The sequence below is a fragment of the Malaya genurostris genome, chromosome 2 (assembly GCF_030247185.1).
Source record: "Malaya genurostris strain Urasoe2022 chromosome 2, Malgen_1.1, whole genome shotgun sequence".
NCBI classification, from domain to species: Eukaryota; Metazoa; Arthropoda; class Insecta; order Diptera; family Culicidae; genus Malaya; species Malaya genurostris.
In genome coordinates, this window is record NC_080571.1 from 120,133,905 (window position 1) to 120,161,357 (window position 27,453).

General features: G+C 36.9%; 1 protein-coding gene across 6 annotated transcripts in view; it reads right to left on the reverse strand.

Annotated features, from left to right (window-relative positions):
* The window catches only part of LOC131430086 (fasciclin-2), a 249,010-nt gene that overhangs the window by 11,349 nt on the left and 210,208 nt on the right, over positions 1-27,453 (reverse strand). For all 6 annotated transcript variants that reach the window (XM_058594743.1, XM_058594739.1, XM_058594738.1 and 3 more), the window contains one exon: positions 3,257-3,458. In XM_058594743.1, the coding sequence (XP_058450726.1) occupies positions 3,257-3,458 (202 nt within the window). The remainder of the gene's footprint in view (positions 1-3,256; positions 3,459-27,453) is intronic.

The window sequence follows — 27,453 nt, forward strand, 5'->3', positions numbered from 1 at the left end:
TCGAAAAATTGTGTACAGATGGTGCACAGAACGCGGACTGTCACTGAGAAAGATAGCAAAAATGGAAGGAGTAAGTGAAAAAGCCGTGCGAAATGCAATCAGAAAGTTCGGTGAGGATTAACACCATTGAGGATAAACCGAAAACGGGTCAAAAACCCTCAACCCTCAGTTGGATAAACGTATACTGAAGGCGTTCGAGCAAAAGAAGCAGGTTTCAGTTCGGGATGTGGCCAAAAAAGTGGGCACTTCGAAGTCAAATGTTCTTCGTGCAAAAGAACGTTTGAATCTTCGAACCTATAAAAAGCAGAAACAACCAAAACGTAGTCCGAAACAAGAAGCATCGATCAGGCCGAGGGTTCGAAAGCTGTACAATACGTTTCTTGCTGGAAAGTGAAGTCGAAAAATTTGGTAAGAAATCTATGGTGTGGCAAGCAATTTGTAGCTGCGGTAAGATTTCGATTCCATCACCACTGCTTCAATGAACAACGAAATATACATCAAGGAATGTTTACAAAAACGACTTCTACCCATGATTCGAAGCCACAAGAATCTTGTTGTCTTCTGGCTAGATCTTGCTTTTTGTCACTACTCGAAATCAACGGTAGAATGGTATACTACCAAAAATATCACTTTTGTCCAAAAAGACATGAATCCACCAAATTGCCCACAACTTCGACCAATTGAGGAATTTTGGGCATTAACGAAGGCACATCTTAGGAAACTTGTCTCGGTAGGCGAAACCATTCAACAGTTCGAAAAAGATTGGGAAAAAGTGTCAAAACTTGTCGCCAAGAAGTCTGTACGCAATTTAATGAGGAACGTTCGCAAGAAGGTGCGCCAGCTAGTCTACAATGGCTAAGTAGCAAATGTTGAGAATAATATTCTGTTGTTGTAGTCTAATATTATCAGTATATCGAATAAAATTTGAATATCTAACACTTGTGAATTATTTACAGCGAAATCAAAGTGCGTCCATACTTTCTGGGACTGTCTTTAAAACCATGAACGATATAAAATTAAATTGAATTGCATAGATTTTTTTAATGAACAAAACTGTATGCTTCAAAAAACGAATAGAACTCTATAGTAACTTTCCATTCAATTGCCTGCTCCAAATATGTGCATGGAAATTGATGTAAATGAACAAAATATTTTTATCTGTTTAGAATACCAATTAATTGAAACATTCGTCTTCTATAAATATTTTGTTCTTGGTTTGATATTACAATGACAGAATGTTATATTTTGTTGCTATTTTCTTATGAAGACTTTGTTATGATTTTTGATATTTTAGCCCTTATTTCAAGCTAAATAATGTTGATTTCTACCATAGAGTTGTTAGGTTTAATAATAAAATTAGTTATTGGTTTGCAAATTACTTCTACCCGGGTTCGTTGGTGGATATCCGGAATAATTTATAGAGTATATTCCACGTTTTGCTTGAGAAGAATTAAGTTTACAAAAAGTTTTAAAGTCCAGCGAAAATTTACGGAATTGACATCGGGATAATCTGGCATCAAATGTCATGCGTGTCAGAATTAAATGCAAGTGTAGAAAAATTTCGGAATTAGATGTTGTTAAAAGTAGATTACTTCTAATTATTGAGATTAAAACCAAAAACTAACTGGAAAAATTCGTTTCTTAGCGAGAAAAGCTAAATCGCTGTTATGATTCACACATTTTTAGAAAAAAAAGAAACTTTCATTTTCCAACACATATCACTTCACTTGATTTTCCCTATTACCAGCATCACGCACAGTGAAGTAATCACTGTAGTGAAAAAAAAATTGTTTTCTACAAAATTTTGGTGATGTGATGTTCATAATAACCACAAGCTCATCTAAGTAATTACTTTTTTCTCTGAAGCGACTTCCGTGATAAAAACCTACATTCACCTCACTTGATTACCACCGTGAAGTGATACCTATAGTAAGGGTCACAATCACTTTACTTGGTTTTCACCGTGTAGTGATACCGGTAATAAGAACCATTACATCTATTAACATGTAAAAACAGAATCTGTGTCTGTTCCGATGTCAACTGTAGCTATATTAGTTGTAAAATAATAATATGATTCAATTTTACATGCTTGAATTGTAAGTTTAAAGGAATTACGATGTTCATCTATACAGACGTAAATTTAGACGATGTGAGTTTCAGCTAAAACAACTATAAAGTTTATGATATGACTTATCTTTAAATGTTTTGTATTGTGAATGTAAGTGGATCGCGAAGCTCCTTTTATGTGCATCTAGAAAGATGTAACATTTTTTAAGAGTGTACAAACCTAGGGAAGGTCGTGTAAATTTACGTCTTCTGAGACCGACATATACGAATGTCAAAAATGACTCATGTTTGCAGTAGATCTAATACATATTTAATGCATTCTGACATATTTTCAAGGGCTGAAACATGTATATTTACACGACTGCTCGAAAGGTGGGGTATGTTTGACACATATTTGGAGCATTCTTGTGAAAATCTGTCATTTTACAAATTACGTTCTCATGAAAACTCTCACGAGCCATGGCACAGTGGTCCCAAACATGTCAAAACACACGTTTTTTTATTTGCGTTTCAGAGGTTAATTTTGGAGCTTTTATGTCTTCAGAAGAATTTCTGTTTGGAATAGTCCGCTTCTTTTAATATAATCAAAGTTGTCATTAATCCACCTACAAGTGAGTTTAAAAAATATTTTGCATACAATACGAGATAGAGTATTTATGTCTTTGGAAAGGTTGTAGATCATATTGAAAAAAAAATTGCCCAAGACACTTTACAATGCATTGGTGTCGAGATATGATGCATTGTTTATTGGAGACCTCATCATCATCATAACTTTTTTCAATGAATTTTTAGAATTTTTGGATGGATTAATGACAACTTTGATTATATTGAAAAAAGCGGACAATTTCAAACAGAAATCCTTCTGAAGAAACGAAAGCTCCAAAATTAACCCCTGAAACGTGAATAAAAAAAACGCGTGTTTTTACATGATTGGGACCACTGTGCATGGAGAGGAAACTTAAGAAAATTTTACTTGTCCATATTGTCATAATTGTTCTGCAATCCTTGATGTTGTAGTTATCACAAGAATCATGTTATTTCCCAATGCAAATTCAGCTTAAAATGTTGTTACCTCGACGAATTTAGAACCACAACCAGCATCACAATAGTGTCTTACCCAGATGTCTGATTAGTTCAAACCGAACACTTTTTATCGTATCGAAATATCTATTCACTAATTGGAGCTTACCTTCCTAATTTCTCTTCATCGCCCAGCTCCGACGGAGAGCGTTTTCGTCTTCTGCACATCATCGCCAGCAGTCCAAGGTTACCTATCAGACAGCAAAGGATGTCGATGATCAGCAGCAGAAGCAGGACGCAACCGACTACGATTCCGATCACAGCAGCCGATGAGAGCGCATGGTCATCAACCCGCAGCACTACGTCAATTCCTGTTTGATATGTTACACGTGTTTGTATGTGTGATCGTAGGTAGCACATGTTGAGAGATAAACATGGAAGCAAAAAAGAAATGCCGAAAAGAAGAGAGAAGAAATGCAATTAGTTTGCGAACCGCGGTTATTTCTTTTTGATAAATTAAATCCAGCGAAAATTAAACAAGAATTCCGATAGATGGATGGAAGAGGATAGCGGGTGAGAAAATTAATTACTAAGTTATAATTAAATGTACAGTAGAAATGGGAAATATAATTCACATAGAGAGCAGTGCCGGTAACACGTTTAGAGAAAAATTGTGCAATAAAAACAGAACAAATCACGACCGTTGGGTTTTGTTGAAAGCTTTACACTACTATCATGGAGGGTTATCAATAGTAAAACTTAAAATTAAATCAACAACTTTAGTAATTCTACGTGTAATTTTTGTTCAGTGCTCATCGCCATACACAATGCAACACTGTAGGTGGCAACAACAAGAATTCTACGATCCAAGGAACCATGGGACAAAACTTTCGCCATCTCTAGCCAAAGGGCAATTTCATTGTAAAAACCTGTTTTAATCCACCTAGTGGTGTAATGATGCCTTTCTCATGTATATAATATTGTGGCATTCTATTCAGAATTTCTCATACAGAATAGAACAGTGCTTTGATTGAGTAAGTCATCCTTAAGAAAACGAAATGGGTTCACTATTATATGCACCTCCGGCACTGGAACCCGAGAACCGGTATAATCAAAGTCGGTTCGTACGGCCACCAACTAAAATGACGTACAAACTCTTCTAGTACGCACTCTAGATTACGATTCAAATGTTTGTTGCATCCGAAAATATTTTAGGTGACGGTGTACAATATTGAACACAGTTTACTCTATAATTAAGGAACCGAAAGTCGGATCCGGATGAAATTCAGGAATTCCGTATGGGACCACGAGACCTTTCATTTGAATCTAAGTTTGTGGAAATCGGTCAAACCATCGCTGAGAAAAGTGAGTGAGATCCATTTTGGAATATATGACCACTATTTCCGGTACTTCCGGAACCGGATACCGGGAGCCAGGATAGCCGGAATCGGTTTGTTTAGTTGCCTACTGATAATACCTATCGATTTGTGTAGTTTTGAGGCCAGTTTAGAAATTTTTTTACGTTTTTTGTTTCGCCGGTTCAAGTGACGGTGTACAATATGTAACACACTTTACCCTATAACTCCGGAACCGGAAGTCGGATCCGGATGAAATTCAGGAATTCCGCATGGGACCACGAGTCCTTTCATTTGAATCTAAGTTTGTGGAAATCGGTCAAACCATCGCTGAGAAAAGTGAGTGAGATCCATTTTGGAATATATGACCACTATTTCCGGTACTTCCGGAACCGGATACCGGGAGCCAGGATAGCCGGAATCGGTTTGTTTAGTTGCCTACTGATAATACCTATCGATTTGTGTAGCTTTGAGGCCAGTTTAGAAATTTTTTTACGTTTTTTGTTTCGCCGGTTTAAGTGACGGTGTACAATATGTAACACACTTTACCCTCTAACTCCGGAACCGGAAGTCGGATCCGGATGAAATTCAGGAATTCCATATGGGACCACGAGACCTTTCATTTGAATCTAAGTTTGTGGAAATCGGTCAAACCATCGCTGAGAAAAGTGAGTGAGATCCATTTTGGAATATATGACCACTATTTCCGGTACTTCCGGAACCGGATACCGGGAACCAGGATAGCCGGAATCGGTTTGTTTAGTTGCCTACTGATAATACCTATCGATTTGTGTAGTTTTGAGGCCAGTTTAGAAATTTTTTTACGTTTTTTGTTTCGCCGGTTTAAGTGACGGTGTACAATATGTAACACACTTTACCCTATAACTCCGGAACCGGAAGTCGGATCCGAATGAAATTCAGGAATTCCGTATGGGACCACGAGACCTTTCATTTGAATCTTAGTTTGTCAAAATCGGTTCAGCCGTCTCCGAGAAAACCTAGTGAGATTATTTGACACATACACACACACATACATACACACACACACACACACACACACACACACACACACACACACACACACACACACACACACACACACGCACACAGACATGGCTCAGCTCGATGAACTGAGTCGAATGGTGTATGACAATTTTCACTAGTCGGTTTTTCAAGTGATTGCATAACCTTTCTATATGAGAAAGGCAAAAAGGTAAAAATAGCGTGGTTCAGAAGCAACATTTTACCGAGTCAGGACAAAGCAAGACTGAAACCGGTCATCAGGGCAGCAACCACAGCATCAGTACCTAAAGTCCTGCTCAGTGGTGGTAAATATCTAGAGCACAATGCGTCAGATAGATTACAGCCCGAGTGTTTCTGGTTCGCCACAAAGAGGCGGGAAAGCGGAAGTTGAACTTTTGCATTACACTTTCCGCTTATCGCGAGCTTGGCATTGCATTTCCCAACAGTTTCTCGTTTACTTAAATAAAAGCAGCTCAAGTTCTTACTTATGCTAGCTGAAATGAGGGCGGTTTGCCCTACAATGTGCCCTATTATATATATATACACATAGAATGGCTACTTACAGCGGGAGTTAAACAGCGTTTGCGGCGAGACTAATAAGTTTCATTATTGCTACTCGCTACGGGATGCTAATTATAGTCGACTATTCGGTAAGTTTCGCTATGTGAATGGATAACGGAGCTACCTGACCGAATAACACGGCTGCCACTAACTACCGCACTGCACTACCGCTAACCGGAAGAGGAGAAGCTATTCATGGGATTAGCTAGTATGAATGTTTTATGGCAGAGTGCACAAATATATCATTCCGGAAGAGGATGAGGTTGGAGACTCCTGAAGAGGTTGTCCAATTGCAACACAACACACGGTGTCCCTTCCGCTGATTTATTTAATTTTGCCTGTATAAAAGGAAAATCCCGGCTCTCCCAAGGATAGACACTTGAACATAAATTGGTTGAGTAGCACTCTTTCTATTCCCGCAATCCTGAAACGTTGCGGAAATTGCGGAAACTGATTCGCGTGCACATAGTCGAGCAAATCTTCACCGCAGTCTTGCATGCATTGCAAAGTTGTTCATAGATCAAATTTATCCGAGAGCAGGGTTCTCGCTAACGTCTGCATGGAAAGCAAAGGTATATCATTTTTTTCATTAGAGATATTGAGCTTTTAACAAATTAGTTAATACATTCGAAAATATAATGCAAAAACAGATTGCAATTTGATATTTAACTATAACACTCTGAATGTCGAATAAAACCATAATATGTTCCTGATTCAGCAATGTACAATGAAGTGCCAAACAGGATGGGCAAACGAAAACGAATAATAAAGAACTCAAGCAAACGTATCTAATGAGTTTTTATGAGAAACAGAAATTTTATACTTCGATATTACAGGAGCCATGGTTTCATCTCTCTTGAATTTATACGTTATTCTCGAAAGCAAAGTCTTGGCATTACATTCCTTTTGTGGAATTTGGCCTTTTTGTTTCAACAGACTTCGCAGCCGATTCTTAGTGTACATAATCATTGCATGGCTAGTACTATGGATTCTACTGACACTAAGAATCCTTCCAGGTCGGGGCTCGAACATATGACAACTGGCTTGTAAGACCAGCGTCCTATGCATTGAACCGCCAACCCGGGACAACGTTATTCTCGAGATAGTAGTAATAATGATTGGCTAACTTCTAGGGCTTCATTATTCAATGCTTGCAGTCTGTTTCATAAGAATGAAGGCAGTGATGGACCAGCACACGAGCCATATAGTCTCATACAGTCCGTGTGCTGTACCTTTTCAAAAACACACATACGAAGTCTGAAGCACACGCTCGTGTGCTGTGTTGCTACTAGATCGGGAGTCGTAAGCTTCGAAGAACCAGCTCGCGATGCTGGTTCATCTACTGGCTCATGAGCTGGAATGGGGAGCTAGCTCGTGAGCTGGCTCATGTGCTGACTTGAGTGTCGGTTTTTTTCTTTATTTAATAACATAATATAATTTTTAAGCACACAGTGCCCGCTCTTGTATTGTCTCTTGTCAGTAGGTGGACAACAACAATAGCACACGCTCATGAGTCTGGTTTGAAAAGATAAACGTTCATTCGTTAAAGAAGGTACTCATCATAACGAAATACCTAACATCAACAGATTTCTTTTGAACGAAATCGTTTTCGTTTATCACAAACTATTGGATACTTCTATTATTGTTTTTGATTACCCGCATGACAATAAAACCCTCTATTGTTCCAGTACGCACTTTTGTATGAAAAGCATTTACCGAAAAAAATTGCACGTTGACACCATGTGCAAAGCAATAATGTGTAAAACACATGAAATGCATGAAAATTTTGTAAAAAATAAAAAGTCAGTGTAAAATCTGTGAATTTATAAAGGGACTCATGCGAAAACGTAAAAGAATGACGCCAGATTCGGTATAAATTTTACACGAATGCCAAGTTGTTTTACATACAGTTTTCTTTTGAATCGCGACTTACTAAAGGAAGTGTGTTTAACACATGTAGGAAGATTCAATAGTAAAGCATTTTCCATCCAATGAAAATTCATATCTAAGTTGAGTGAAAAATATACTAAACTTGCATCAATATTGAATGTTTACATGAAATTCTAAAACAAATCACTTTGTATTGAAGTGTTATTAAGACATAAATTGATAATTATTTCCAACAGTGCATGTGTATCAAAAGTTTTTCCACCAATATGGCAGAAAAAAAACACTTATAATTTTACCATTATTATACTGCAATACTGTACAAAATAGTTCGTATTTAGATAAGATATTGCATAATTGAATGAAATATGCAATAAAAGTTACTGTAGACGCAGTAGCGTGAAATTACATTTGTCTACAGTTTAATTAACTTTAAAACTACATTGAAAATGAACGCTTGCTTATGTCAAATTCGGAAGCCTAACATTCATCTGAGAAACTTCTGCGACTTTACCGTGGTTGAAAACAGTAAGCTTTTTTTTCGTGCATGTCGCGAAGCCTTCCTATACCGACCGAAGGAGAACTGCTACAGAATAAAATGTGAGGTGTGAAACAACGATCAAAACTGTCGTCGCTGTGTTAAAGAAACCAAAAAGATGACATCATTATGGCATGCTATGACTGGTTCATGAAAACATTGGCTAATTGAAACCATTTTAAACGGTGCACTATTGAAATACTAAAACGACGTTGGAACACATGGTTAAATTAAATGTTTCCGATTCGATTGGTAGTTAAATTCATCAACAAGTGACTAAGATATAAGTTTCATGTCCAATATTATGACCAAAGAAGGTTACGCGCAGCGTATAATGAACAGTAAGGCATTTTTAATGCTAACATCTGATCTATACAAAGACACAAAAGCTCCGCGATTGATCAAACTTAAATTTTTGGCTTGTCTGGATTGAAAACAATACCAATTTGCAACAAAAGGCTCATTTGGGTTCAATAAATCTTTTTTTGATGTCAGTATTTTGTCATCTCATCACTGAAAGTTTGGAAAATTCCTCCCTTATTTAAAGTTCCATTCCAAACAGTTGTGAAATTATATAATTTTACTGATGGATGCCGAATAACCCAGATTTATTTGGGTAAAATACTTGAGTGATTTCTTTGAAAATATGTGTCCATATTATCAAAGAAAAGAGCGGTGTCAAACAATTTTTTTTTCTGGTCAATATGGTTCCTAAGTACGTTTTCAGTAGCTTAAAGCTATACGGGAGCTTTAAAATAAAACTGAAGCTGAAGCCAACGTTTTTCCAAAATTTTACTCTGTGTAAAATTTTTCGATTGGGCGTTTGGCCTCACATAAATGAGAATGTATAGAGCTTACTATACCAAGTGCCAAATCATCGAAAATTATGAAATGTCAAATGTCAAAGGGGTCCAAAAAATAAAGACCGATATACAAAACCGTTTCGTATGAATCATTTGATCTCGAAGTAATAATAATCACCCCGTCATGTTATTTACTTGACTGACTACTAGTAAATGCAACTCTCAAGAATTGTATGCATTTGTGTATTCCATAATAATGATGTGATTCCTCAGTGACGTCCCGTTAACGTTGGCGAAAGTTGACTTCTGTTCATTCGAATTGTGCTTAGATCTAGTAGTTGAGATTATTATATTTCGTCATGAAAACGATCAGATTAAAGTTGTCAGAAAATCTGATACTGTTATTTAGGGGTTTGGTACCACGTGGGTATCAGATTTGTGCTAAGTACAGATAACTATTTTCATTTTGATACTATGCCGATTAGTTCGAAATTTGGTGAAATAATATCGTTTGAAGGTGGCAATCAATTAAATTTTACCGATTATTATTTTGAAGTTAAGAAAAGGCGAGTTTGTACCGTTTTTGATGCAAGTGTTCTCAGAAATTCTGGCTAGGTAAATTATAAAACTAATCGGTAATTCCCGGCAATTAATTCTTGGTACATGTAGAAAATGGAAAGCTCCTAAAATACTATCTAAGCTATTTAAATTGTACCTAATAAGGAATATGAATTATGCTGCCATCATACACATGCTCATGCATAAAATCGGAAATCAAATGTGCCGAATTCTACTGTTTAAATTTCGTCACCAAACTTCGAAGTCAGATTTCATTAAACAAGACTCGTCTTGTAATCTTATTGACACAAAGTTTCTTCCCAATTAGGAGCTTGAACAGATTGATGTTGATAGTGTACAATACTTTGTATCATCAAGTCAGGTAATACTCGAAAACTTTCAAGTATGAATTGTTTAATTATGATAAATTCGTAAAATTTTGGGTAGAATTCCAAACTTCGAAACTGAGCATAAAACTCGTAGTTTGGGAAATCGCCATCATACAACTGAACAAATATAAGTATAGTGTACTATATAATCTGTATTTTCAAAAAGCTTTCAACGCACCTAAATCGAAATTTTTGGATTTTCGTTAAATAAACGCAATCAAGCCACTACGGATGCATTACTAGTAAGAAACTCCACATGCAATAGTTGTATCAAATCAAATTAAATAAAAACTGGAAACGCAAAAATGCAGCATTCATTTCATAAATCTGTACGATGGGAACCGATTCGTTTCAAATGATATATTCAATTAAACACACTATGAGCATTGATGGATGATTTTTTTTCAATAGCCGATTTGTCGGTTTACAATGACAGTGAACTCGAGCAGATGAGAATGCCGAAAAAGGATCGATGTGCTTTTTGATGCGATTATGTTTTCTAACTTCAGTTATTGTACATCGAAAGCGAACAAAACGTTTCATGTGCGATATTTACATCGATCAAATAGACAGATTTGCATCACATCGAATAGACGCTACCTAAAGCCGTTTGATAAATCTAGGACATATTTACAAATAGTGTCGTTTGCTCAGTAATGTTAAATCTATTCTATGCTAAATGAACCAGAGAAAAATAGTTCTAGAAACTGTTAATTAGTTGTTAAACTTTCAATAGTAGATTTCGGTTGAAAAATTCATTTCCTGATTGCTATAATTACCTTTAGGTGGATGATTCTCCTCGCTTTGCAGTAACAGTAACATGTCCCTGTGCGATTCATGTCTGGATCGCTGGTAAAACCGCATAGGTGTGGAACCGCTTTTATTAGTCATTATTAATTCAATCCAACATGCTTAACAGAACTAATTGTACTGCCGTACGTGAGACGCGAATCATTATGTGAAAATGTTCCACTGCGGACCACAGAAAAGCAATTTTATCATTGTAGATTCTCAATTCGTTTATTCGGTTTGCTCCTGTTCGCCATCTATTAACAATCCATTACGTACACAAAGAACTTGCATACGATTAAATTAGCCTCATCTGTTCCCACTACAATTCGGTTTTATTATTTTATTCTCGAGATTCGATCTCTGTGTGTATTGAATCCACGCGTTTCAATATTTTATGTAATCGTTACAATACTTTTTTTATTGTGTACATAAAAAGTGCACCTGTTTATCATAATTGCTGTTTTACATATTTATGATCCCTCAAGAGAAACATGACAATGCGATTGAATGAAAATCTCATTAAAGAGCACCTCTTCAATGAACTCCGCTGTAAATTACCTCCTGGTGATACGATTGTTGAGTTGATTACAATTTCAGATCACCAAACTGTTAATCGACTGTTTATTACATTTCGTTTTTTTAGTGGTATTGCATGAGAATACACAGAACCAGATTATCTATTTCATTTCGAGTTTTTAGAATCTTTTTTCCGTTTCTGTTTGCGAACAATTAGCAAATTAGAGTTTTTATTCAATAAGTTCAAATTAGATAAATTAGGCTTCCAACCTAAGATCGAATAACTAAAACTTATTAGATGGGTAAAACTTAACATTTTCATAACTTACTAAACGAAACCCTCCTTAATTCCTCCAATATGAGATAATTTTCTGGTTCCGAGTAAACAGAATTCGAGTACGTTAGACACCATGGTACACCGGTATCACGAAGTATAAATATACTGGTGATGAGATTTTTCAATATTTGAGTGCAGTTCTCTTTTTATTGCGCAAGAACAGGAAGATGTGTGGAAGAAAAACGTAAACATTTGCCGCTGTCGGACTATTTATCGAATCGCGTACAGTTGCAATTACTGAGCACAAAGTTTTATTTTACTTTTATGGAAATACTTGATAACTTGTTAATTTAAATTTCACACCCGAAAGTACCACATTGTATGCAATAGAATTCCGAACAACATTTCGTTACGCTATTTACATGCAGCGCCCCCGGCCGCCATACATCCCGTGAGCAAATTTTCAACACTTTCAAGGTTGGCTTATTTCGTCCCCAAAACATTTATACTTCGTGCAGCGGTATGTTGCTGTTGCCAATACTACTTTTTTCTGGACTGTGTTCTTGTTATTTGGATAGTAAAATGACGTGGAGTGTGTGATGGTGGCAATAAAAGATGAGAGTTGAATGTGATAACTCTAATGTACGATTCAGACGATCCGGCTCCTTCCGTCACAGTCAACATTAATTACATGCATTCTTATGGAGCCATTCACACGTAACGTCACCGTCACTGAACATCTTGACGGACGAAGCGTGTGAACGTTCCAGTAAAGAAAGTATTAGGCTCTCTGACAGCTCACTTACAACCACAAATGCAAATGAGATTGGTTTGTTTTCATCAGGAAACGCATGCATTAAACACGGTTCAGACGATTAATCAACTTCCGTCGACGTCCAGATTATTTTTATTATTTTTTTTAGCCGAATATTGCTCACGTATCCGACGTTAAAATGTTCCGTGAACTTGACGTAGTGTCCTTTAATATGAATTGCTTACAATTAATGTTGTTGTTCCGTAATCGTTCCATGCAGCTGATAGTCACTTGATGCTGCGTGTGAATCGCTTTTACATATTGTTGTGTTTTCATCAGGAAACGTGTTGGCCACCCATTTTTCAGTAGGGCCGCCGTTCATTTTTCACCGGGCATAGAAACCTCAATTGAACTAATTTTGACGGACGCTGACGTTCCGGTGACGGTGACAGACGAAGGCGGACCGTCTGAATCGTACATAACAGTTCTATACGGGTTGCCAGATGAGTTGATTTCTATTCTCGCTAAATTTGTTATATGCATTTTATTGTCTTAAATGATGAGCTTTCCGGATGTAGCTGAACCGACTTTAAATGTGCGAAAATGCCATCAAAAATTGAAAAACAATAATTGAAAAAGAAGTTAGTAAAAGACTCAACCAAACTAGAATTATTTCGGTATGTATAGAGATTGCGATTTTATTTTCAATTAGATGTATATGCAGCTAGTTAGTTAGTTTCCTGTGACTTTGAATACTAATAACAATAGATTAATGAATCAAAAAGGTAAAAAGCGATAAATAAGACAATAACTCTCATAGACATTGTTCTTTTTCTGAATGGGATATGTCTGAATGTTTTTGCCGAATCACACAATTATCCCAGATTGATTTATTATACTCTGGATGAAATTTCCTGAAAAAAACTAGTTGACTGTATAAATAACAAAGCATAAATCATTCGCTTTGGTATACGAAACAGGTCAACATTTGCAACTTATTTCCAATAACCGAGCGGTTTCGCCGCATCGCTTTTATTCGTGTGTTTTACGACTTCACTGTCGCTCACTCGAACCTAGCTAAGGCAAAAAAACCTAGCATTGATTAGACCGATCATGAAAATTAACAAAAAAAACTATCAAAAACCATAATTAGATTTTTTTTAAATTGGAAGATATTTAGAGCAAATTCTGCAGCTAGAAGTTCTATATGGAAGATCTATAATAGAGCAGAAACTGGAACAAACGTATCCCCAGCGAGCCGTTCTAGTTTTATTTATTCGACCAGTTCTTCTGTCAAATTTAAAACTGGTCAACGATGCCGTTCTAGTTTTTGTATATTTGAAACACGAGTAAAACACTGCTGACAGTTCAGTTCGTGCTCGCATCGCATCCGACACAGTCGAAAATTTCTTACGGTCGCGACGACAAAAACAAAGACAATACAGTGCAGTGATCAATAGAGTGTACGAAATGGGCAAATACGATTTAACAAAGCCGGAAACTTGGCCTACAAGGCCAAATTCAATTTGTATTGATTTCAAGCGCTGCAAAGTTAGACCAGCAGCAACCGAAATTGAAATCTTGCACACTTATAAAAAATCGTGTAAATTTAAATCATCTGTGACTGACATATTCGAGCGTCAAAAATAACCCATTTTTAAATGTGTTATTAATTTTACTTGGCACATAATTTTACAAACCTGTAATTTTACCATGAATTGATTTTTGTCGTGTAAAATTAAAATAAGTACTAATTTTACACAATGGGACATAAGTTTACGAGATCTTGCATTAAAATTCATGGTTTTTATGCACTAAAGAAATAACGATTATTTTAAATTATAATACATTGCTATTCATTAGCAAATTGTATTTATTGAATTACCAGTTCAATTAATGAAACATTTTCACCTTTACAGAATAAATTACAAGGTTTAACAAGAACGATTCTTCGGAATGTATGTAGACTTATATAGATAGAACATGACACCTATATACTGATATTGCTTAGGAATCCAACGTATGATTCGAGATAGCCTCTATTAGGCGCTTAACTACTCGCTGCTGCTGTCCCTTGCGTGTTGCATTTGATTTAGATCCACTTATGGGGAGAATCTTAAGAAAGTATTCCTGGATGAACTCCATGAACTTCGATGTTTGTTTTATATACATGAAATTATGTACGTAATGAATAGACATCAAATCCATAATGGCGACAATCAATAATTCGGTTCCTTCGCTTAAGCACACTTGCTCCGCAAATACATAATGCATCCACATATTATTTCCGCAATCTACAGCAACGAGTACTGGACCTGAACAGTCAGTAGTAACGCTATCAATTTTAGTGCCCATCTGGAAGGAATATATAAATAAAATGATGATGTAATTTCGCTCAATTTACATTACCTCTACATTACCTCTTTTTGAATAATAACGTCCTTAATCTTTTCTCCCAAAGAACAGCACAAAAACTTAAATATATCGTAATCCGATGAATAACTGTCTAATACACCAAACTTTTTATTGCTCTTCGAGAAATGAACGATTTTTGTCCGTTTAGCTGAGAAAAATTTCTCCAATAAATCCAATTAGACACCCGCGCGAAGAGAAATTTGTTGTTCTCTCAAAGAAGAATTTTAGGTACACGATAACGTATTTTCAGGTATTGAGAAATGTAATTTTACACAAGTAAACATTGAAGGCTATACGATTACTTGTTTTAAACAAATTTTCAGTAAAATTACTTCAAAGGCGGTAATATTAAAACGCTGTTACTCCAATTTTAGGAAACTAAAAAAAATAATTTCTTTACATGTTGTGGCATTGAAAATTGAGTTATTTTTCAGATTAGGTTTCGATAGATTGCGTCATATTGCAAAAAAGGTCATCGATAAAATTCCAAAATTTTTGGTGTGTGCTTAAGGAACGAATGCATCTAAACGTTAATGATGTAAGTGAGATTCCATTCAACAAGGCGTCTAACTGTGTGTACATTATGTTCAAACGTGAAAAAGATGGAATTGCATTTGCTTCGGTTAATAACGGGGTGCACAGTATTGATTATGACAATGTTAAATATAAAATCCCTGTGTACATGGTGGACAATGCCATAGAAGTACGCGTGCATGACCTTCCCCCGCAGACCAGCGATAGGTTTGTTCGGGAAAGTACGAGACACAGAAAAAAATTATGAATTTTACAGGTGATGTAATTCTACAACCGACACAATTCATAGAACTTTACAGGCTCCGAGTGTAATTTGCATTCGGCTACCATTAGTCGCTATGTAGATTTATATGCATCAATAATCCATCGAGCCGATATGAGCGATTACTGCCGTGCTTTGCGAGCTAATGTTTCTCGGTTCAAGTCGCGCTGTTTCTATCGATCTTTTGTTTTTTATTTCATTCGATTTAAAGCCATGTGATTTTCAAATCACATAATTTTACATGTTCTTGAATATAAATTTGAGTGAAATATGACGCTCCATTTATGTGCATGTTATGAGATGTAAAATCACTAGATTTTTTCGAACTGTGTAGAACTAGAACACTACTCAGTTCGGGTTTACATCTCATCCAAGTCAGTCGACAAACAAAACCGCTTACGTTGGGGACAGAAGAAACCAAGTACAGTATTGTGTAGTGAACAATAGACCTCGAAAATGAGTGAACCAAACGAACAGAAGCTACCGTCGGTACGAAAGAATACAATTATTGTTGACTTCAGACAGTGCAAAATTCGACCTTCGATACGAGAACTTGAAGGTTTGCTTAAGGAGCAAATGAATCTTGACATTAAACGTGTGCATTTACTCCAATGCAATAAGACCAATAATGTTGTTTATATCCAGTTCTATAAAGAGTTGGATGCAATTCAATTCGCTAAAGACAATAATAATGTGCACTATGTGGAGCATGAAAATATCAAGTACAACATTCCAGTTTATATGGAAGATAGTGCTATAGAAGTGCGTGTGCATGATCTTCCCTCAAGCGTCAACGGTTCTTATGTTCGCAAAACTATGTCCCAATACGGAGAGATTCTCTCTATCGAAGATGAAAAGTGGAGGAATTTTTTCCCCGGTATTCTAATTGGCGTACATTTGTTACGCATGCGCTTGAGGAGGCCTATACCTTCTTATGTGACATTCGGTCAGGATACAAGAATCCCGTGCAAATCACTTGTTACCTATGACAATCAGATGGCCACATGTCAATATTGCCAAAAAGCTGTTCACTACGGTAAGCCATGTGATAAACCGGACAAGGAGACAACTATACCAAAGGACAACGGTGCTTCCTTCACATCAACCCCAAGCAACCCCAGTACACCTGTGACAGTCACCAACAACAGTGAAGCATCCTCTTCAACGAAACCATCCAACGTATCCCCTATAGAACAAAGTACACCAGCTGCAGTTAACAGCTTACCATCCAACCAACCAGCAACTGCAAACAATGTACAACAAAGCGCATCTACAGCAACCAGCAACGAAATCAACAACAATACCACCGATGCGGCAATGGATGACGAGACGAACCACGAACGAAGTGCCCCTCTATCCTCGCAGGAGGAAAATGGAAGCTCCCTAGAAAAAGGGTGACAACGAGATCCAATACAAAAGAAAAAAATTTTTATTTAAAAACTCAGCTAAATCGGCCACGTAAAGCTTGTACGCAAATAGGCCTGAATAAAATATCTTTTAAATAAAAAAAACTAGAACACTACTGAATATGCCCTTATGCTCTGTACGAAAAACAGCCCCCGTTGAACGGCTTTCGGTGAAATCAACTGTTACCAAAACAACGGCGTGAAAATGACATGTTCAAGTAATGCAATATGCACTGAAATAATAAGACAGGTGTTGCACAAATTTTGGCAAGTCTCTTAAAAGCATGTTCCGCATTTATAATTTTTTTAAATTTTATCGTATGTGGGATAGAGATGGGCAATTCGCTCCTGAGCTGTTCCAATGAATCGAATCATAAAAGTGAGCTGACAGCTCACAGCTCTTTTTAAAAGAATCGCAGCTCACCAGCTCACTCATTTGCTACCCAGTCGCCGCATTGTGAAGCGAGGAATGACATGCGAGCTGAACGGATCTTCGAGAAGAAATGTTTGCACCAAGTTTCGTTATTTCTTCCATGCCTGCATCTATCCTTCTTCAACGGATTAAATGAAACATTAACATTACTTCTCACGGCACAAGAAAAACGGGTCACAAAATAAACCATCAGTTCAATCTAAATGAGCTGATTAGCTGAGACATCGAATCGGTTCATTTTGGTGTGCTGATCGGTTCGGAGCTGCTCACCAAAGTGAGCTGTTTCGCACATCTCTAATGTGGGAGTGAGTTACCAGTAAAATTCTTCATTTTTTTCTATGTAGCCCCGATGAACAATTTTTTAGTTTTATTAATTCGAACAGTTCCAATGTCAATATTCAGAAAAAGCATGCAGCCATTATCGAAAATTACAAACGTCACCTGGATAGTTCCTCATGATCCCATCCACCTGTCACGAAAGAACACCAGCTAGAAGCTGTATTTCCTAGAACTGTTGTAAGGCAGTATAACAAATTACTACATTATTCTATTTTCTAGTAGTTATAAGAAATGCCTTTGGCATCGTAGAACTAATGTAGTGTGCCTTTATAAACATATCTTGAGAAAAAAAAACTTTAAAACTGGTATGCGTTTCCGTTTTTGTTCGCTTAGTCGGGCATTTGACAGTTTTATCCAAAGGTTCCACGTTCGAATGACAATGGACCACAAGCCAGCAGCTGGACGAAAAATGATAACAACGCGCGAAAACATACACGACAGAGCGCTGATTTCTCATTACACGACCACATGATCTGGTGCAGATATCCAAGAAACGGGTCGGATTAAATACGTGCAAAAGGCAAGATGTTCCGTGACAAACGTCAGCAGTGGTTGACCCGGGTTGGCGGTTCAATGCATAGGGCACAGGTCTAACAAACAAACCAGTTCGCTTTTACATCTCATCCAAGTCAGTCGATATAACAAAACCGTTTACGTTCGGGACGGAAGAATCCAAGTACAGTATTGTGTAGTGAACAATAGAACGACCTCGAAATGAGTGAACCAAACGAACAAAAGCTACCGCCGACACGAAAGAATACAATTGTTGTTGACTTCAGGCAGTGCAAAATACCACCTTCGATACGAGAACTTGAAGGTTTGCTTAAGGATCAAATGCATCTTGACATTAAACGTGTGTATTTACTTCAATGCAATAAGACGAATAATGTTGTTTATATCCAGTTTTATAAAGAGTTGGATGCAATTCAATTCGCAAAAGACAATAACAATGTGCACTATGTGGAGCACGAGTATTATTATATTAAGTACAACATTCCAGTATATATGGAAGATGGTGCTATAGAAGTGCGTGTGCATGATCTTTCCTCAAGCGTCACCGATTTTTATATTCGCAAAACTATGTCCCAATACCGAGAGATTCTCTCTATCGAAAAAGAAAAGTGGAAGAACTTTTTCCCCGGTATTCTAAATGGCGTACGTTTGTTATGCATACACTTGAAGAGGCTTATACCTTCTTATGTGATTTTCGGTCAAGATACAAGAATTCCGTGCAAATCACTTGTTACCTATGACAATCAGATGGCTACATGTCAATACGATAAGCCATGTGATGAACTGGACAAGGAGACAACTACACCAAAGGACAACGGCGCTTCCTTCACACCAACCCCAAGCAACCCCAGTACACCCGTTACAGCCACCAACAACAATGAAGCATCCCCTTCAACGAAACCATCCAACGTATCCCCTATAGAACAAAGTACACCAGCTTCAGTTAGCAACTTACCCTTCAACCAACCAGCAACTGCAACCAATGTACAACAAGGCGCATCTACAGCAACTCTCAACGAGCCCAAGACTACGATCAACAAGGACAACGAAAAGAAAACAGAAATCACACACAACACCGACGATGAAGCAATGGATGATGAGAATGATGATGATGAATGGAAACTCATCTCCCCCTGGAAAAAAGGTGACAACGAGATCCAAAAGCAAAAAAAAAGTTTATGTAACAAAAATGTAAGCCAATCGGCCACGTAAAGCTTTTACGCAAAAAGGCCAGAATAAAAATTTTATTACAAAAAAAAGGTTGTTGTCTTGCATTAGGAAATTGCTTGAAAAAATATTCGATGTATCGACTTTTAAATCAAGATGAACTGTTTGCTAACGGATGAGCCACCGAATTGGGCTTTCATTGGTTGTGAACATTCATTCGCACATAATTTTTATCAGTTTGAAGTCTATCATCTACTTCCATGTGAACATGTTCAATGTCAACTAAGAAGATCTTTTTGACGACAGTCATTTAGCTTCCTTACCTTTTTACTATCCCGTTTGCTATAACGTTTACTTCTCACTGTTTCCTTCCTTCCCTTCCACAAAATTTAGAGCTCAAGAAGAGCCGCTCTAGTCGATGAACAAAATGCGGGGGGTCTTATTGAGCCGGGAATGTTTCCCGCAGACACACATAAAAAGAAGCTTGCAGTCACTATCAAAACGTATCAACGTCACCGAGGACACACATAAAAAGAAGCTTGCAGTCACTATCAAAACGTATCAACTTCACCTGGACCTCACGATCCCATCCACCAGTCACGGTCGGACACCAGCTGAAGGTTAGATTTCCTAATACTAAATTATCCCTGTTTGAAATAGTTGTAGTGAAATGCCCTTGGCATTATAGAACTAACGTAACGCGCCCTCATAAACATATCTTGAAGAAAAAAACTAGAAAAATCAGGAAAAAAAATTTTTCTTTGAAATTCTCGTCAAATAAAAGAAAATGCGACGCTCGGTTTTTCGTCCTCCAGAAATACCACGCGCCCCCTCAAAAAAAAAACTTTTTTTCATTTTATTAAATCACAAATTATGCAAAAGCATTTACAGCAGACTTGTTAATTAAATCGAACCAATAATGCAATGATACCGGCAAAACCAATTGAAACTTTCGTGTCGAACACTGCACTATCCGGCACTACCAAGGCGAGTACAGAGAAACGCTAAACGTGCAGTCATGTGATACAATCAATTTCAAAACTTTGCTTCCGATCGTTCTCCAGCTGCACAGTAACAATTTGTCCGACAAACTATTTCGGCTGAGAAACTTGTTCTGAAAACAGGATGTTACAGAGTGAAGCTACGAGAGAAAAAAATAACTTAACTCCAGATGCTGCGCCTCATAAATTTGTCACACTGTGAAGCACGGCGCTTCCATTCAATTTATGCTCTCTTATACCGTTTTTCCCCAGCCCGGGATTCAGTTACGTTGCCGTTTAGACGCCACTTTTCGGTCTTAGATTGGAAATGATCAGATTTGTGTTGATGTGGTTTTTGATTACTTGTTCATTTGTTTGAAGCATCACCCCAGCGGACCTGCGGTGACATCCTCGGACAGGAGCAAAAGTTTGTTTCGAAACTGTTATCACTGATGGTTTGTCAGTACCGATCGTAGCTTCAGTATCATCACCATAGTCCCCAATCGTAAGACGGTCACAGGGGGCACTCTTCGACATTGGAATCGTGCTAATTGATAGTTAAACTACAAGTGTATAATGGTGCTGAACTTACATTAAAGTTGAACTGTTCCAAGCATGAGGGTAATTGAATAACGGAAAATGACAAAATGAAACTCGAAATATAAAAGACACGAAGCGGACTGCTGTTTCTGCAAACTGTAGTTCTACGAGTAAAATCTTCAATCGTTTCAAAGTATGCAGCACGTATTTTGGCTTCTCACGTTAGAATGAAGAAATGGTTGCAGTTCCTTCCTCCGTCCAAAGAGAAAAAAAATAATGCTTCTACAGATGGCTGGATATAATTTTTGCCAACATTTAATTACTGTTAAAAAATAATACAAGCTGTGCTTTCCCGTTGGAATTATATGACCCGGAAAACTGTAAAAGCTGCAGCAGAAATCGCCATAAAACGCAGTTGTGGGTGGGCCAAAGTTGGTTGGACAAAAGTATTCGCTTATTTTCCTCCACTCTGTAATCAGATTATGTTTCCTAGTATGGCATTCAGCTAACCTTGGTATTACGTTCCCATGTGTAACTTAGTCTTCTCGTCTCTAAACCAGTGATTTCTATGCATAATTAGATGATTACGTTTCATGTAGCAAACAAATGGATTAATCGCTGCTGCACTCTCCAATGATTTCACCCACTTCCAGTTAGTCAGAAACCTTGAACATCAAACGGCATTAGTTTTCATTTGATGTTTTAATTGTACACTTGTGTGGAGAATTTTTTTTCACTCAGTTTGATAAACTTGACGTGAAACTATGCACTGCTGTTAAATTTGGTCCTCATTCAAAGATTCAACAATAGCATAAGGTTTCGGCAGTTGTCGGAGAGATATTTTAAATTAATCTTTTGGATGATGCCGATGAGACTTATTCATAATATTGCGTTTGAGTAACCTAAAAGCAAAGTCCAGGCCGGAACTCGAACATACGACAACTGGTTTGTAAGACCAGCGCCGTATGCATTGAATCGCCAATCCGGGGACAAGTAAGTAACTTACACTATATTATTAAGACCTGAGCCTTCCGGTAGAAAGATATTGTAGTCGATTTTATTAAAATACGTTGATGGAAATTCGAGTAATCGGCAAAATAATTTTGCGGCTTTACTAATGATATGGGCAAGGATGGCTTTTATTGTATCAAAGAACGCTCGCTAGCAACTCTTCACACGATTCAATCAGTGCCATCAAAGAACGATGGATATCATCGCAGCAACAGTAGTTATGATAGGTGATTGTGTGTGAAATGTACCACAGTGGCAATACTGACTGTAAGACGCTTTGGTCGTTGCACAGTCAGCACAAAAACGGACTTCTTGATGAACTGTATTTCATGACTAGTTTTTCTGCAAATCTTCATTTTCACTGTTTGAGTCTTTTTTCGAGCTGTTTTTCATTGGATATTGGTAAAAAATATAAGCTCTGGATAATTATTCACTTGCTGATACGGGTTCCAACTTATCATAGTGCGTATCATATTTAATGACTGTAAATTAAATTCATATAGATTTTTTTCCAGAGAAGACTAACATTTCCAAATGAAACAACACATATAAATATCTTTTCATACCAAATTGCAAAGCTTTTTCTTCCAACCATCTGACACTCAGACAATTGCCTTTCTCTGGAATTAATTTTCCTGTCAACGCAAAATGAAAATTTATGTTGGTCAATTAACAGGTGCTGGGATAGCGTGAATATCCTCTCCAGAGCCACTCGATTCATACATTCTATCATTGCGTTCGGTGTCGAAACGATGCATCGTTGTGCAGTTGCGGAATGCCCCAACACCCAACAATTTCAACATTCGGCCAATCATTTTCCATTGGGTGGTTTCTGTTTCCCATAGCCACAAGCTCAACGAAAAACCACAGCTGACAGACACCACACAAGTTTCAGGAACTTTCCAAATAATATCCAATCAAATGGATATCGATCCATAATTTATACAGGCTGAAGTGAAAAAAGTAACGTGTAAACAGAAACCACATACAAAAATTCGATCATATACTGTGAGAGGATTATTACCGGGAGTTCATTGTTTATTATTGCGGCCTGTCGATTAATTACGAAACCATTGCCAAAGAAAGTGTTATTTTCTGATCCCCGCCCTCTGGATGGGGGACTGAATAACACTTTAGGGTGCAATTTCAACATGAAAAAAAGTAACATGGTTTATGATAGATTATGCAAAATTTATCAAACGAAATAGTTTAAAGCTACACAAAGCAAACAGAACAAAAGTTTAACGATCAACTAAATCGTCGGTCGATGTATTTGTGTTTGAGTTCGTGCGGATGATTGTGTTTGTGTTTGTACATGTGGTTATGTGTTTTCGTACTTCGGAACCTGCTTCAATATAACTGGGATGTAGTATGATATTTACAACAATTGTCTATTATTCTATCGTCACATCAATATGTACATTATTGGAAGAGATATCCGTTGGTAACTAGTTTGCTCGACATCACTTTTTAATTCGATAGGAGCATAAAATCTTACAAACAGATTGTTTCATTATGTTTATTTCATCTCATGTTAGTTTAAACATTTACACGTAGAATCCCTTTTGGTTATTGTTATGCAAATTTAGTTTTGTACAAAACTACTTTTGAGGGATATTACAGTCTTGATGGTAACCACAAATTGAGACAAATTTTCAGCTTTCTTTCGATCTTTTAGTACATCACAATCTAACAGTATATATAACCTTGTTCCGAATTCTACCTTTCTATCTTTACCAACATTCAATAAAACCATCATTAAACCTTCACCTTACGTCATTATTTAAACTATTAGTAACTCTAGCATTTAGCTGAAAGGTTGATTTAGTTCTAATTGGCTTGTCTACCTACCTATTATATGTAGTGAAAATCTTCGTTCGGGTAAAACTTCACAACAAAATATCTTCGCATGGAAACCATGACAGATGTACAGATAAATTCGATTACTTTCCTGTCAGGCCGATCAGCTGATCCGATTTATAAAACTTATAACGAAAAATAAGATATATATTGAACATTGCTTCGAAGAAGGCATGAGTTAATGTTTTTTGATTTTTCGCTGTTAGTTTTGGGATAATGTTTGATATGGTTCTCTTGAATAAGAAAAATTATGGCGGAAAAAAACTGACACGAACTTGGTCATCGAATAGCAATTATCTTCTGTTGGTTGATTAAGTGCAATGAAAAAATCGAGAATAAGATAGTAAGGATATGCGCGGCTAAAATAATAAAATAAAAAGCGATAGTACTTCCAATTGGGACTCATCTATATGCTCACGGACCCACGGATCCGAAGAAAGAAACGGAGCATTGCCATGGAAGACTATCACTTTGTTATTGTAACGTTAAGTATTACACGTCTCACTCGGTTTCAGCAGCTCAAAAAAGATAACGTTAAGCTGATTCCACCAAATACAGAGTATTGTCATCTAGCCGAAGCAATTTGGACTGGATTATCCCATGATTTGATAGCGCACAGAATCCACAAAATCAATCCAATTTTCATTCGCTGTACGATGCAAAAATTATTTCCTTTTGAACTGTTGTATCTTTTCAGTATCATTTTACGAATCGTTCTACGTTTTTCTAGTTCTATCCACGTGGTACCCATTTTACCATCTTGTGCACTGTTTCCATAGCTCTCAAGCTGGTCGAAAATTGCTGGTTGCGGAACGCCTCAGTCAATTGTTTTGGAGTTTGCTGTGAATCAAGACTTCTCGGAACTTCCACATAGGATATTGTTGAAACGTTCACTCGGGAAGTCAGTGGGTTTAGTGGTGAATGCGAGCATCTTGAAACCGGAACATACTGAGTCGCGCGCGAATAATACCAATACTGAAATTTTTACTAACAAATATCCTTCTCCCTTGACACTTGTGGAATGCGCAGTAGTATATACGGCCTCTAGTAACAACAAGTGTTGGACTAATATTCCTTCCCATTCCTTAGATGATCTACGTTCGGGCCTGGCCGGCGCCGGTACTGATCAAGAAAATTCTGGGGTTACCAGAAGATGTACATGGAAGGATGATTTACCAGTCCCAGGTCGGATCATCTACAAACTCCCTGTACAATTTCAGCTAATCCCGATCAGTAACGGAGTAGCAACCAGGGGTGGTCGCTCAAGCTCAAGCTCAAAATTACCACTTTTGAAGTATTGAAACCATCTCTTGAATACTGCATCCAATAGAGCATGAGGGAATAAAGCCTGCTCAAGCATTCGATGGGATTCGACAGCGGATTTTAGACACAAAATTTGTCTTATTTAAAGTATAAACATTCAGTTAACAACAAACCACGCTTCATACCACGCTGAATCTTGTTGACGGATTTCAAAAAGGTAGAACATACTACATGAAAAAAATCATCAAGAGCAGAACTTCGACTCTTTGGTGATTATTTCAAGCTTATGTACCTGGTATGTCTGAGCTCGAAACTCGATCGATATTTATGCTACCATCGTTGGACTTACTATTGATGACATTGCATCACTGCCTGGTGAGGATTTTTATAAAGGTTGATGATCACTTAGTTTATTACACGAACGGGTCTCGGTGGCAGAGACGGTATCAATACTGGTCGTGGAAAGATATTAGATCCACCTCAACCACTAGGTAGATGCTGTAATATATTTCCAGCAAAAATCTGCACGATTCCGAGTGGCGTGCAGTTGAATCTTCTGTTTTTTGGTGAACGAATTCATTTTTCAAGCTGCATGGCTGCTTTAAAAGCAATTATTCCAAATAATTCAAGATTAAATCAAATTAAAAAAGAATGGTTTCATTTTCCAAATATTATTGCAGTATGGGAGTCGGTATAGACGATGTCAGTTCTATTGACAAGCAGCTAACATGATCCATAAATTGGGTTTGTTTAGAGTCCAATTTCGAAGATATTTCACGTATTGTAGCCCTTAACAACAGTTAGAAAGTTAATTACGGAATAAGCTGACATTCAACAACTTTATATGAGACCATAATACGTTTCATTTAAATCTAAGTTTGCAAAAAATCATGTAGCCATCTCTGAGAAATCCGAGTGAGTTCCATTTTGAAATATTTGATTAGTATTTCCTGTGTTTCTAAAACCGAAAATCCTGTTGAGGACCGATGTACTTGAAAACGGTTCAGGTTTTACGATCTTTGCATCGTCACTCTATGTGACAGATTGATTTTTTTACCATTCGTCATTTTTTTAATACCGGAACCGGAAGTCGGATCCGTATAAAATTTAGCATTTGCGTATACACTCCTTTTCACAAATATAAGACCACTCACGATTTTTAAGTTTTCGCAAGATTTTAAGGAGCAAAACACTTGGCACACGTGCGTAAAAACAAATTCCTGCGCTTCTTTTCCTGATTTTAATCGATAAATCTTCCATATGGTTGAAAAATAAGCAAATCAGTTCATTCTACTTACAATTTCAATTCAAGAAAAGCGATAATCTTAGTCTAAAACTCTTCCTTTTTTCTGAAAACTGCTCGAGAAAAATTATTTCAGTTTCAGCTACTCCCACTAACACTTTTGATTAGCAACGAATGGATGCCTGTATGGATTTTCTCTTGCAGAAATTATTGCGAAATAAAGACTTATGTACCTTCTATTAGTAATCCCGCAAAATAGGAACCTTTAATTTAACATGCGAAAGGCAATAGATATGGAAGGTTGTCGTAAAACTATTTATTTTTCCGAAAAACTGCTTTTAAACAGAAAATATTTGTATTTGTTTATTCTGTGTAGCGCGATCTAATACAAACGCATTGAAGCAGTGTAGCTAACTTCTTTATTAGGGAATTAAAATTTACATTCATAAAATGTAAGCAATTTTCCATCAAGCGTTGGTGAAAAATTGATCAAAACTGATATTTCATCCACAAAAGTTAAGCCTAACTTTCGTTACAGAATAAATTATTGCTAAAAAAGAAAAAAATCTCATTTTTGCAAGATACTTTGATAAACTGCTCTGCATTTATAATACATATAACATACGTACCAAATAAAACGTGATTAATATACAAATTACCAACACAAGTGAACTTGGTTTACATTCAATCTTTAATGAAACCACCTTAAGCGAACGATGTCAATTGATGGACAATAATGGAATAAATTAAATTTTCCAAAAAATTCGATAAAGTATGGCTTAAAACATAGTACAGGACGTAAAAGAAATCTTTCAGATAGGGATGTAGTAATGGAGCATCATACTATTACTCGTCAAGTTGCCAATATAGCATACAATTCTCGTTCTTCAATACTGAAGAAAAACATGCATTTAAACTTTTTACGGATTCTCGGACGGAACGAAGTT